The sequence below is a fragment of the Mchenga conophoros genome, linkage group LG8 (assembly GCF_057382185.1).
Source record: "Mchenga conophoros isolate Kocher_MC1m ecotype Shallow Benthic linkage group LG8, M_conophoros_male_GT1.1, whole genome shotgun sequence".
In the NCBI taxonomy this organism is placed as follows: Eukaryota; Metazoa; Chordata; class Actinopteri; order Cichliformes; family Cichlidae; genus Mchenga; species Mchenga conophoros.
Genome location: NC_140533.1, coordinates 12,085,373 through 12,098,487, shown reverse-complemented (window position 1 = coordinate 12,098,487; position 13,115 = coordinate 12,085,373). Strand labels below are relative to the sequence as shown.

At 40.0% G+C, this 13,115-nt stretch overlaps 1 protein-coding gene across 2 annotated transcripts; it reads left to right on the top strand.

The window, feature by feature from the left end:
• The first annotated feature begins 632 nt into the window (after positions 1-632).
• Positions 633-13,108, top strand: med24 (mediator complex subunit 24). 2 transcript variants are annotated; one of them, XM_085284125.1, is made up of 26 exons: positions 633-778; positions 1,006-1,136; positions 1,215-1,297; positions 1,424-1,462; positions 1,552-1,625; positions 1,878-2,101; positions 2,442-2,553; positions 2,657-2,807; positions 2,982-3,095; positions 3,372-3,425; positions 3,545-3,627; positions 4,105-4,191; positions 4,418-4,517; positions 4,782-4,924; positions 5,074-5,111; positions 5,222-5,304; positions 6,116-6,294; positions 6,615-6,714; positions 7,208-7,383; positions 7,537-7,801; positions 8,322-8,503; positions 8,592-8,685; positions 8,808-8,907; positions 9,777-9,857; positions 11,888-12,036; positions 12,779-13,108. In XM_085284125.1, exons 2-26 carry the CDS (start codon positions 1,007-1,009, stop codon positions 12,893-12,895), a joined length of 2,958 nt encoding a protein of 985 aa, XP_085140251.1. In that variant the 5' UTR covers positions 633-778; position 1,006; the 3' UTR covers positions 12,896-13,108. The 2 variants fall into 2 exon arrangements, with proteins under 2 accessions (XP_085140251.1, XP_085140250.1); XM_085284124.1 differs by having other exon boundaries at positions 4,406-4,517.
• Positions 13,109-13,115: the final 7 nt, after the last annotated feature.

Sequence of the window (13,115 nt, the reverse complement as noted above, 5' to 3'; positions counted from 1 at the left end):
ACACACATGGGGCTGCTGAAATTTATAAGTAAATACATCATTGGCCTGGAAAACTGCAAGTATATCAGAAAAATTTGTTCTAAAAAATACCTAAAGCAAAAGCACTTATTAGCCATAAGGATTCATTTCAGAATATCACCAAATCAATATTGTGTAAACAAGTTTAATATGGTAGTTGTAGCTAGTTTTACTTGGTCTTCATACTGCTGAGTAAACTAAACCTAGCTAAAATCTCCAATAAATGAGGTGGTGTATAAAGTCCTGTATTTGCCTCCAAAATTTAAAGGAGTAGAAACAAAAAGTTGCATAACACAAAAAATACTAAGTCATGCCTCTGCAAGAACTATACTTTCCTTCATTTTCACTAACAAACAAAACGACACTGCAAACGGCTAACAAGACATCACAGGGGTCAGGCTAAAATAGCTGTTTATATTAGAAAATGATTCAGTTCTTTGGTTTCATGTTTTACCTTTAGCTGGAAGGCACAACAACATTTTTGCTGCCTTCATTTCCTTATGTATAGAAAGGGGTATAAATACAGTGGCCGAGCCATGATTCTTACCTTTGTAAACAGCGTCATCTGCTGCTAGTCGAGCGGAGCTCTGCCGGTATTCCCCTTCAACCAATCCGCGCGAAGAATACTGAAACGTCAGGAGATTAACCAATGAACGGGGACGTCTTTCAAAACAAAAACGTCGCTTCTTGCGTCGTGAAGCTGGGGTCCTATATAAACAAATATATTTTAGCGTAAGCTTCTAAAAACTCAAAGCGTCAGGTAGGTATCAGATTTAGCACCGCTTTAAGACTCGTTTTGGTGTTAATTTGTTGTGAAAACTGTTTGTTTTCTATATCCGACAGGAGAAGTTTTCTTTAACTATTTCATTAGCAAATAGCATGAGCTAACGTAGCTAGGAAATAGTGTAAAATAAGCTTGAGTGTTACAGCGAAAAAACGAACAGTGACTGAATGGTGGCCATTTTTATTGATCTTTTCCCCCGCCAGGATGAAAATGGTCAATTTGAAGCAAGCCATTCTGCAGGCTTGGAAAGATCGTTGGAGTGACTACCAGTGGGCCATCAACATCAAGAAAAACTTCCCAAAGGGAGTAACATGGGACTATCTCAACCTTGCAGGTTGGTAGTAGTCTGTTTAAGTATACCGGTTCTTGTGTTTTCTAAAGTTGCTCTAACTGTTCCTTGTATATAATTCAGAGGCTTTGATGGAGCAGGCGATGATTGGACCATCCCCTAACCCACTCATCTTGTCTTATCTCAAATATGCCATAAGTTCACAGGTGAGATAAAGCACTTGTATTTATTTATTTTTTTTAAAAAGCAAATGAAAACGTGTGAAACTGAGAAGATTATCTAACCTTGTTGGTTGTTTCGCATGTTGTTATTTGTCTCCTCTCTTGCCATAGATGGTGTCTTATTCCAGTGTGCTTATGGCTATCAGCAAGGTAGTTTTCTGCATGACAATACTCAATGCAAAATTATTTTTACTATAAGAAAATGTGAATGATCTTAATACTTGTCTTTTCTGTGACAGTTTGATGATTTTTCCCGGGAGCTCTGTGTCAAGTCACTGTTAGAAATAATGGACATGTTCTGCCATCGCCTTAGGTATGTTAAGTGTTTCTAATGCATCTGCATGAATCTAATTCACGTCTTTTAAAATTCTGATGGATGCAGAAATGTTTTTTAGAACCAAGGTTTGCAGAAGAGCATCTCTAAATGCACAACACATCAAACAACACGACAAACCATGAAGCCGATGAGATCCAGCCCTGTACTAGCAAGGTGTACCTAATAAAGGGACCAGTGAGTGTGTATCTTGTTTAAAATGTCACTGCTTCTTGTCTCTTATTGATCCAGCTGTCACGGAAAAACAGAGGAATGCATCGGGCTTTGTCGGGCTCTGCTGGCAGTGGTAGTGTGGCTGCTGCAGGGCTGCGCGTGGTACTGTGAGAAGCTCAGAGAACTGGGTCCATCAGCCAGCACAGAGACCAGTCTTGGAGCCTGCCAGGAAAGGCTCCAGAGTCTGATGAACAGCACCAAGAACAGAGCTTTGGTCCACATTGCCAGATTGGAGGACCAAGGTATAGAAGTGTGTGTGGGTATTTGTTTACACACAGGGTTGTGCTCAGTGAAGTCTGGCTGATGTATCAGTACAATAGTGTATAAATTACCCGAGGCTCTATTAACATGCTCTCAAAAGTTTATTGGCAGTTTATTTACCTTTTAATATTAAGTAATTCTAAGGCAAACACCTGCATATGTGTGGAATCTGGCAATTGGCAAAATTATTGGCAGTCAGCCATAGTGATTCAAAAATTTCACTTAAGCTAAAACTGTCATTTTTGGCCAAATCTTGAATGTGTGTTTTTGTGCCGAGCGTGGCATCTAAACACTGTTTCTGCTGCTGCTTTTCCTCCACAGGTTCCTGGAGCAATGTAGAGCAAGCTGTGCTTAATTTGACAGATGGTCTTAGTAGTGTGACTAACTCAAAACTGCATACTAAATTAGAGGAGAGCTTGTCACTAGTAAAAAGGTGAGGCTGACATGTTAATAATGAGCAAATGATCCTAATTTGACAATAGTTTCAAGCGTCCCATCTGACTTCTTTGTGCCGATTTCTTCACTCTCTTCTTCAGTATTCCCCTGATGCTGTCTGAGCAGAGTGACCCTCCAGTTTATGCCTCTTTTCCATCAGTTCATGCCTTCATCATGCTGGAAGGCACTATGAATTTGACAGGAGAGATACAGCCACTGGTGGAGCAGTTAATGATGATCAAAAGAATGCAGGTGAATACTAAGCTGTGGAAAAAAACTGTAAAAATTTAGACTGACAGATTTTATAAGACAAAGGAATTTCATTACACACAAAAAAGAAAATGTTCAGCTTTTGGCCAAAGTATTACGCAGCCTTTCCTGGTGAGGTTTTGTGTGATGCAAATGGAATCTTTCTATTCCCATCAGAGAATCCCTGCTCCCCTTTTTGTCCTGGAGATATGGAAAGCTTGCTTCACTGGCCTCATTGAGTCACCAGAGGGCACAGAGGAGCTTAAATGGACTGCTTTTACTTTCCTTAAGGTTAGATCCACTTCAACGAGGAAAACTTGGTCTTCTGTTGTCTTTTTGTCTGTCTTTTGCTGCTTTTACTTGTTGTTTATATCATTGCCTGCTTCCTTGACTCTGTTTGTTGTGGATTTTTATTGTAGTTTAGAGAAGGAATAGTGTGCAAAATTTTGTGCGGTGATTTTTAAATCTCCCCTCTGAGCTGTCTGCATGAAACTGATTTGGTAGTAATATTACTGTCTACCCTTCACAGAAATCAGATGAAATTAACTTGTGATTTCTTAATCTCAGATCCCACAAGTTCTACTCCGACTAAAGAAATATCCTCAGAGTGACAGAGGACAGGTAAAGTAAATGCCTGACTGATCTTTGTATTGGAAGTTAACACCTAGATATTGAGCGCTGGGTGTGTAATGTCATAAACTGTCTTTGTCACTTTCAATCGTTGCAAACGTTTTTCCCAGGATTTCATGGAGGATGTGAACATAGCATTTCAGTACTTACTTAAGCTTACGCCACTCCTGGACAAAGCAGATCAGAGATGCAAGTAAGTGTTCGTAAATGTCACTGGAGATGCCCCTGATCTCATAATAAGATTATATAGATAACACAAGCAGCTATAGCTACTAAGCCTGGTTCTGCCGTAGGCTTCTTCCTGTTAAATGGGAGTTTTTCCTTCCCAGTGTCGCCAAGTGCTTGCCCATAGGAGGTCATCTGATTGTTAGGGTTTCTCTGTATTACTGCAGGGGTCTTTACCTTATAATATAAAGCACCGTGAGGTGACTGTTTTTGTGATTTGACATTATATAATTGAGTTGAACTGAAATGGCAGTAATTAAATATCTTTTATATTCAGGTGCTGCCGTCTGTGACATTGTTAAAGCGGCTATTATTAGAATTATTACCCATCTTCCATTTACCATCTTGTATTCTAATAGTATAGCTGTTTATGTTTACCTGTATATACCAAGTTCAATGATGTTCCAATTTTTTTAATTTTTTTCCCTTTTGCTTCTTTACGTAGCTGTGATTGCCTTGGAATGCTCCTGACAGAGTGTAATAAACTCGGGCTGCTGTCGGATTCAAATACAGTTAACCTCACATCAAAGCGGTATGGGTTTCTCTGCTATCAGAAAACATGCGATTATGGATATTTTAGGACAAAGATTACCTATATTTCTTTTTAAAAATTTTAATTATATTGATGAGAAATGAGAATGGAATTTTATCCACTATATTCATGTCATTTCCCCCAACACCTCCATCCTATCCCCATCCTCTTCCCCGTCCCTTTTTATCCTTCTCCCCCTGCAAATTTGATTCAGGACCGAGGACAGGGAGTTCGCCCCCAGGCTAAAGACTGCAGAAAATGCTAACATCCAGCCTAACCCAGGCCTCATCCTGAGGGCGGAGCCCACTGTTACCAATATTCTCAAGGTAGCACCCCATAACCATGTTTGAATTGTGCATGTTTTTAATTAAATTATATCAAAATGCAGATGTAGTGTTGGCCATTGACAGAAGTGCCAAAGAAGGTTCAGAGAATCATGTATATGATTGTAAAAGTGATCCACAACCAATGAGACCTAATGTCTGAAAATATCAGAATCAATGTGTTTTAAAGGTCACAACATTACAACAGCTTAGTGTTTGTTTGTTTTTTAAAAATACGAGTATAAGTTTTCCATCTTTGTTCATTAGACAGTAGATGCAGACCACTCTAAGTCTCCTGAGGGTCTGCTCGGTGTTCTTGGCCACATGTTGTCTGGGAAGAGCCTAGATCTGCTCCTGGCTGCAGCAGCAGCCACTGGGAAACTCAAATCCTTTGCCCGGAAGTTCATTAAGTGAGTAAATTACGCTTTTGAACTTTTAGTAACAAGAACTTTGTAAGACCGACAATGTTCAAGTGTTGGGAGATTATGTGCAACGTCATCTTGAACGTGAAGTTTTCGTGTGTTACTGTGTAATGTTTCATCCCCCTGTTTTGTTCCAGGCTTAATGAGTTTCCCAAGCACATCAGCGGGGAAGGATGTGAGTTCAAATACAAGAGTGGCATGTTCCGAATAGGGAATTTCTTCTTTCATTCACACGATCTTTCAGTGGGATACTAACACTGTGGATGTTCTCCTCCTTTCCGTTAGCCAAGTCTGCGTCTGTACGGGCTCTGCTCTTCGACATCTCCTTCCTCATGCTCTGCCACGTGGTGCAGACATATGGATCTGAGGTTAGTTCAGTTTGACAAAGTTCAAGTGCACAAAAACAGCCCAGGAATGGCTTTATTGCAGCTCGCTGGACGGCTTTGGAAAATGTAACAGAAGACTTTCTGTTTTCACAAGTTTTAAAACTTTTACTACTGATAAAGACATTGCCCATCGTCATTCATACTGCACTGTTATAATTAGGTAATAGATGTGTATGAAATGTTTTTTTTCACTGCATACTATAGAAATTACTTTATTTATATATAATTTTACAGTGAATCCACTGTTTTAAAAAAACAGTTTTTGTGAATTAACGAAAGCTTTTATACTTACAGGGCAATAATTACACAGAGCTGCCAACAATTCCAATGTCATTTTACACATCTCTTACAATTTAAGCCCAAAGAGTTTTAAATTTAATTTAATTTTAGAATTTCTTTAATTTACAACTGCAACATTTCTTTATCTTGACAAAATATTTTTTTTAAAAAGAGAATTTTTCCTTTTTCTTTTATTAAGAGATCTCAGGAGTTAAATGTGTAGTTAAACTTCTTTATGCTGACAGAAAGGGGATTTCTCTGGTAGGCTGTATGTGGCCCTGCGATGTAAAAATTAGTTTTATGTCGTTGAAAATTCAAGTCTTAACTATGTTAATTGTGGACAGACTTACTTTGCATCTGTATTAAGCAACAAGGCTTTTTTGCATATTAAAATATTCTATAAAGGTCTTCGCTAGCGTTAAAAAGGGAGAAAAATGTGGTGGTCACCTCAAAATAATAAACAGTAGAGATACTGTCTTTTTGAGCAGATTGTGATCAGCTGACTTTTGTCCAGGTGATCCTATCAGACCCCAGTCCTTCAGGAGAGACGCCCTTCTTCGAAACGTGGCTGCAGACATGTATGCCTGAAGAGGGCAAGACTCTGAACCCAGAAAACCCCTGCTTCAGACCCGAGCCTGGGAAAGTGGAGAGCCTAGTGACCCTGCTGAACAACTCATCAGAGATGAAACTAGTGTGAGTGAAATCTGTAAATGAATCATTTACAGTCAGTGCAGATGTTGCCTGGCATTGCTGCGGTAATTAACTTTAGATCTTTTCTTTAGATGGTGGCATACTCAACCCCGTCATGAAGTTGCTTAACACCCTGAACTTCATTTACATGCCTGAATAACAATTACGATAGACGTAAAAGAGCACAGTTTTTTACTGTACTGTATTTTTGTTTGACATAAATGTTTCTGATTTTAACTTGCACTTATTTAGTGTTTAGAAATGTCTTAAACGTGGCCAGCAATGCTCTGAATGTGGGTTTTTTTTTCCTAACCTTGTGACAGGCAGGTGAAATGGCATGAGATCTGCCTTAGCATTCCAGCGGCCATACTGGAAGTCTTGAATGCATGGGAGAATGGTGTGCTTTCTGTAGAGGCGGTCCAGGTTTGTCTAGCTTCACTATTTTTCCTTCCTGTGGGTAATAAAGATTTCTTGTGGTTTCCTAAGTATCTCATGTCTGTGAAGGTTCTCAGTCATCCAGGTGATCGTAGTCAAAGGTGCTAGCAAAGAAAAGCGTCTTAAAGAAGTCCAGATGCTTTTCTTTGCAAGCTCCTTTGACTAAGTATCTCATATGATTTTCAGGTTTCAACCCTTCCCACCCTTGTATTTCGTTGAGTCATGACTTGACATTTTCCACTGAATATGTCGAGACTACTTGAGTAAAAAAAAAAAAAGCTGTGAAAACGCGCATCATTAGTGACGTCTAATAGGTGTAGCCAACTTGTCGCTTCTTCCCTATTCCTTTCAACTTTGTTTTCTAATGCAAAGTGGGAGGATGCCCATTTTAGTCAGAATTCGACCGTCTCTAACCCTTCCTTCTCTTCATTCTGCTAATCACATCCTTCCTCTTTCCTGGGTGCTGCCATTGCAAGCGTAGAAGATTACTGACAATATCAAGGGCAAAGTGTGCAGCATGGCCATCTGTGCGGTTGCATGGTTGGTAGCCCATGTCCGGATGCTTGGAAGAGATGAGAGGGAGAAGCCCCAGACTATGATCCGGCAGCTTGTAACGCCACTTTATGGGGAGAACACTCTGCAGTTTTACAATGAACGGTACAAACGCATAAAGAGCACATCCACACCAGCACCCACCGACTTTATATTTTACAAATTCTGAGAAATTTCCTTGTTCTGGATTCAGTTTGATTCTCCGTCTCTCATCACCCGAGTTAAAAGTAACATCATTTTCTTCCACAATCTCACCAGCGTGATCATAATGAGCTCCATCATGGAGCACATGTGCGCCGATGTCTTCCAACAGACGGGTGCCACCCTGCGGTCCCCAGTGGAGGGCCAGGAGCCGATCCCCTACCGCAACCTGCTGCCACCCAAAGAACCCATCCATACGGCCCTCAGCAAACAGTTCCAGGCAGTGCTGCGTAAAGGCTGGGTGGACAGCCGAGCTCTGCATCTGTTCGAGAGTCTTCTCAACATGGGAGGTGTCTTCTGGTTCACTAACAATCTGGTCAAGGTACGCGGATAAAAGGTCTGATGGTTTATGCAGTGACCATCGGCAACACTATCGATCTTTAAAGGCGAATGATTTTTATTTATTTATTTTTTAACTTGAAGATTTTCTTTATTGGCTTCCTTGATGTGTTACAATTTTACTTGAGCAACCGTTAGCCAGAAACGTAGTTAAATTTTGAAATTTAAGCAGAAAAAGTGAGAACATCGAGCCAGAGCAAAGACGTTAGTGAAACCAATGTGGTTACATTAGATAAAGAAAAGCTTTGCATGCATTAATTTCCTCATAAAATGTTGACGAATATGTGATGTATTTATGTACTTGTTTTTTACCCAAGCCTGTAGCGGTTTCTTTGCACGTCATTGACCTTAAATAGTGTTCGTAGGAGTCCGTGTTGTCGGTTGTGCAAACATTTGTGCATAAAACACTGTTGACATTATTCCGTTGCACTAATGGTCACTAATCTCATTTTATTCAAATCAATGTCCAGTTTGTGAAAACATGAAACTGTTTCTTAACACAGGAACTGTTAAAGGAGACACGGCAGGAGTGGGCCAATCGAGTGGTAGAGTTACTCTACAGCATCTTCTGCTTGGACACCCAGCAGATCACCCTCACGCTGCTAGGTACCATACTGCCCAATCTACTCACAGACTCCGCCCACTGGCGCAGCCTGGCAGACCCACCTGGAAAGGCACTGGCCAAGTAAGAGAAGCTTAATACCCTAAGGGCAGCAGTCGCTGTGGCGTTTTTGACTTCCGGTTTTGACTTTTGTCTCTGGATGTCCCCTCAGGCTGTCTGTGTGGTGCGCACTCAGCTCTTACTCCTCTCACCACAAAGGTTCTTTCTCAGCTCGCCAGCGCAAAAGGCAGAGAGAAGATATTGAGGTAAAGAAGCTCTTTAAAAATAAAAATTTTAAAACTTGGTAAAATTAGGAGAACGTGTTTTCTGTAAGAGGACGTGTTTGAGTGTAAAAATACTGACATGATTCCTTTATTATTCCCTGCAGGACTACAACAGCCTCTTTCCCTTGGATGACACTCAACCATCTAAACTCATGCGGCTGCTCAGCTCCAACGAGGATGAACCTGTAGCCCTTTCCAGTCCAGGTTAGGCCCCTTTGTGCCTGGATTTGAATACACCGTCAAATGATAAAGCCTGTGGTTTACAGATGTCTGAGCTGGGGATGATAATGGTGGTAATACCAGAGAGTTTCAGAACTGTAACAGCAAGTTACTTCTAGTAAGCACTTAAAATGCTTTGTGAACTGGTCTTCCTCCTCATTAATTATCCTTCAAGTGCATTGGCTGCCAGCAGGTTCTAACTTGAACGCTGCCATCCAGTGCTTCTTGCTTTGAGCGATTGTGCAGTTAGCATACCCCTTTCACCCTGCTATTCACATGACTTAAAGTAATGAGCATTTATATTAACTGCTATGGAAATTTTCCCTTGTTTAGTTTTACACAGAAACCCCCACACAGGATGTCAAACTTCAGTGTTGCATGACTTAGGAAAAAAGTGCTTTGATGTTAAGACTGAAAGTGACACTGGTTTTCTTGCTACGTAAAGTCAATCATTTAGAAACCGTTCATCAACGCCGGATGCCTCACTTTATAGACTTTTTAAAATTTTATTATGAATAAAATACATCTTTTAGCGCAAGGAGAAAGAAACATTTATTTTCCATGTTAAGAAAAAAAATCAGAATTAATTTATTTTGTTAAAAAAAATCATCTTTTCATTTTTAGTATCATTGAAATGTCTTATTCCAGGAATTATGATTATGATGTAAGATTGCAGTGGAAACCAACCGTCAACGGATCCTTAACTTCCTTTTTCACATCCTCTAGATTTTTAAATGGTTTTTTTTGTTTGTTTTTTGGGGGGGGGAGCATAAAATTTCCTCGAATGACTAAATTAGTAGAACGAAAATGAAACTTGTCAACTCATCCATCACATCTTCCTTGTCTTCCTGCAGGAGACCGGTCTATGAGCAGCTCTCTATCTGCCTCACAGCTCCACACTGTCAACATGAGGGACCCCCTCAACCGAGTCCTGGGTGAGAATTTTGCCAGCATCTCTTTTCTCTCATCCCCATTTCTTTCATAGAAATGTCTAAATTACGATGAACAAATTCAAGAAAAATCCTGAATTAACTAATCAGGGAAACGATTTGATGTGAAACTGGAGAGGCTGGTATGTTGCTGTGATTAAAGCCACAAGATCTCCAATTCTGAAGGCCCAATGGGACCTCATCCAGCCCTTGAATATGTTTGCAAGGCCAAACACAGAGCTAAGACACTCATTATTTTCATGTAAAGTGAATTTTAGTGTGATGTTTGTTTGTTTTTTTTCAATCAAAGTCACGCTAAAAGAAATGTCTGACATTACTGAGAATTATATTTTGCATGTTTAAAGTTAGCAAGAATGCTATATGTTATATGAATGTGACTTTTTAAAATTTGCATGATTTAAAAAAAATATATATATTAGAAAGAACCTTTTTTTTGCCTCTGCAAAACAACACAATAGATTTTAGACCAAAACGTTGTAATTAAAGTGCAAAAGCTTTAAGCTTTCATTTAAGTTTAACAAAAGTATTACATCAACTGCTTAGGAATTGCAACCATTTTTATTCATAATGCCCATTTTCTGAGGCTTGGAAATAATTGGATATTTACTGAAAAGCAGATTCATGACTAGGTGAGGCCTGTTTCCTCTTTATATCATGACACACTAACAGTTTATAATATCTGTAGTTGATTCCATGCGTTGAACTTGTATTTGTCTTATCACTGGAGCTTTCACAATGAAGTCCAAAGAGATGCAAGCAGAGAAGACTTTCATTAGACTAACGGAAATCAAAATAAAACTTAGAGAGATGGTGAAAAAAAAAAAAAAAAAAGCATGAAGTGGTCAACTCAGCAAAACCAAACAGTGTTAAAGACCACAGAAGAAAACAAAAGTGCGTGATCACAGAATTATTTCCTTTAAGCATATAACCACATCAAAAACACATTGAGGATGTAGGCGTAGCATTTAAAGGTCTACCATCAAGAGACACCTTCGTCAATGGAAAATTTGTTGATGGTGTGACTGCTGATGGAAGTAGCAGGATGAAGTGTTAAATGCATGGGGCTGTGCTGTCTCTCAGAATCAGCCAAAGTCTGCAAAACTGATTAGTCAGCATTTCACGATGCAAATGGATAATGACCCAAAGCATGCTGAAAAAAACAGCCCAAGAGTTTCTCGAGGCAAAGAAGCGGGATATTCTTCAGCGGCCAAGTCAGTCAACCCAAGTGAGCACTGCAGAGAGACCCACTAATAAGCGGCAATTGAAGGCGCTTGCGGCAATCAGTATAGTTAACTTTATGTTAGTTTGTCCAATTACTTTTGAGCACCTGAAAATGGGGCACCATATATTAAAATGGATGTCATTCCTAAATGTTTAATGCACTACTTGTGTTAAGCTCTTTAAATTCAAAGTGAAAGTCTTCTTTCCAGTCAAGTATTTCAGATTATTTGGCTGAAAATCCACTGTGGTGTTATTAAAAAGGCACAAAAAAGGGTTATCATCCAAACTTTCACGGGCCAAACGATAAACACGACAATGTCTGGGTTTCTGGGGTGGGACCACCTTGGGTCAACCACCTTCCGTGTATGCTCATTTAAATTAAGATCTGGGGTTCTTAGGCTTTTTGTTATTTACTCGAACCTTTGTCGAGCAGTTTCTGCAGTGTGGCAGAGTGCAGTGTGCTGCTTTGGGAAACTGCTGTCATCAGGGAGTGCCATTACAACAAATGAAAGCGCTTGATCAGCAATAACATTTAGAAAGTTGATTGGGTTAATCTGGACGTAGCCTTTTTTGTTAGATCCTCTCCTGATGAACAGATTTGCTTACCTGGATGATTAAACATGCATCAAAACATTTAGATGGGTGGTTCATGCCAAAGAATGCTAACACCCAGCCCAACAGTGCACTGCAGCTACTACTCATCTTGTCAGTGGTGTTGATATTGGGGATGATTTGATTTGGGATATAAAATAATTCAGCAGGATAGTACTTACCATCTGTTCTCTTTCTTTTAGCCAACCTTTTTCTCCTCATTTCCTCCATCCTTGGCTCAAAGATGGCTGGACCTCACACCCAGTTTGTGCAGAGCTTCATGGAGGAGTGTGTTGAGTGTCTGGAGCAGGGAAGCCGTGGGAGCATCCTGCAGTTCATGCCTTTTACAATGGTGAGTTATGAGCTGTGAGGGGAGAGGCCAGACAGGTGGAGATAAAGGAGGGAGAAGGATGACTGCTTCTTTAGATATTATCGGGAAGGGTTCAGGAATCCTGCTTACAAGTGTTCTACTGCCTTTAAAGACTGAGTGTTCTGATAAGATCAAGAGGGAGTCTGAAGGTCATAGCACAGATGCTTCTTGCATTTGCAAGAGATATTAATCACTCCTACAAGCTTCGAAATGTTAGGGTTGCCACATTTTCAAAACGTGCAGAGTTTGAAATGGAATAAAATGCCAAGAACAAACCAGAATTGATAACAGAAAGGAGAAAAAAAGAGTAATGGACAAAAAATGGTAAATGGCCTGTATTTGTATAGCGCTTTACTAGTCCCTAAGGACCCCAAAGCGCTTTACACATTCAGTCATCCACCCATTCACACACTGGTGATGGCAAGCTACATTGTAGCCACAGCCATCCTGGGGCGCACTGACAGGCAAGACAGAGGCAACTTAGCTGATTTAGTGGAACATCTTTTTCTAGTTCTGAGAAAAAGTATTTCTTAATTCTTTTCTTTTGTTCTAGTTACATTTTACAATAAGTGTCCCATGAAAACCAGATCAAGGGTCAGGAACACACCCACTCAAAAAAGAATGACAATTAGCCTTGAGCAACACAATAAAATTCTTACTGTTTCTTGGGAAATACCGCCTCTCAGAATAACAGTTACTTTTCTTTTTTCTTCTGCACATTTAGGTTTACGAGTTGGTGAAGCTGCCCGCTCTGGCCAAACCTAAAGTTGTGCTTGCAATCACTGACCTGACTCTGCCGCTGGGGAGACGTGTAGCTGCCAAAGCCATCTCTGCTCTGTGAGGCTCGGGTTTAAATTTACCTCCGAAATAAATCGAGGCATCGACGGATTTATCTTCTGTTGGTGGGCAACAAAAGCCCAGCGGAGGGCTGAAAACAGTTTGCAAGAGCTCTGGACTCACATTGTTTTGATATTCTTTTATATATTTTTTTTCACACTTGTAAATAATTTTGGAATAAATAAAGAAATCAGACAGAAAATCTTCTTTGCTTGCCTGTGTTT

Excerpts from the sequence above, each read along its gene's own strand:
- med24 (XM_085284124.1), top strand. The coding sequence starts at position 1,007 with ATGAAAATGGTCAATTTGAAGCAAGCCATTCTGCAGGCTTGGAAAGAT. Across the intron at positions 3,096-3,371 it reads CTGCTTTTACTTTCCTTAAG|ATCCCACAAGTTCTACTCCG; the intron begins GTTAGATCCACT and ends TCTTAATCTCAG. Across the intron at positions 8,686-8,807 it reads GGCAGAGAGAAGATATTGAG|GACTACAACAGCCTCTTTCC; the intron begins GTAAAGAAGCTC and ends TATTCCCTGCAG.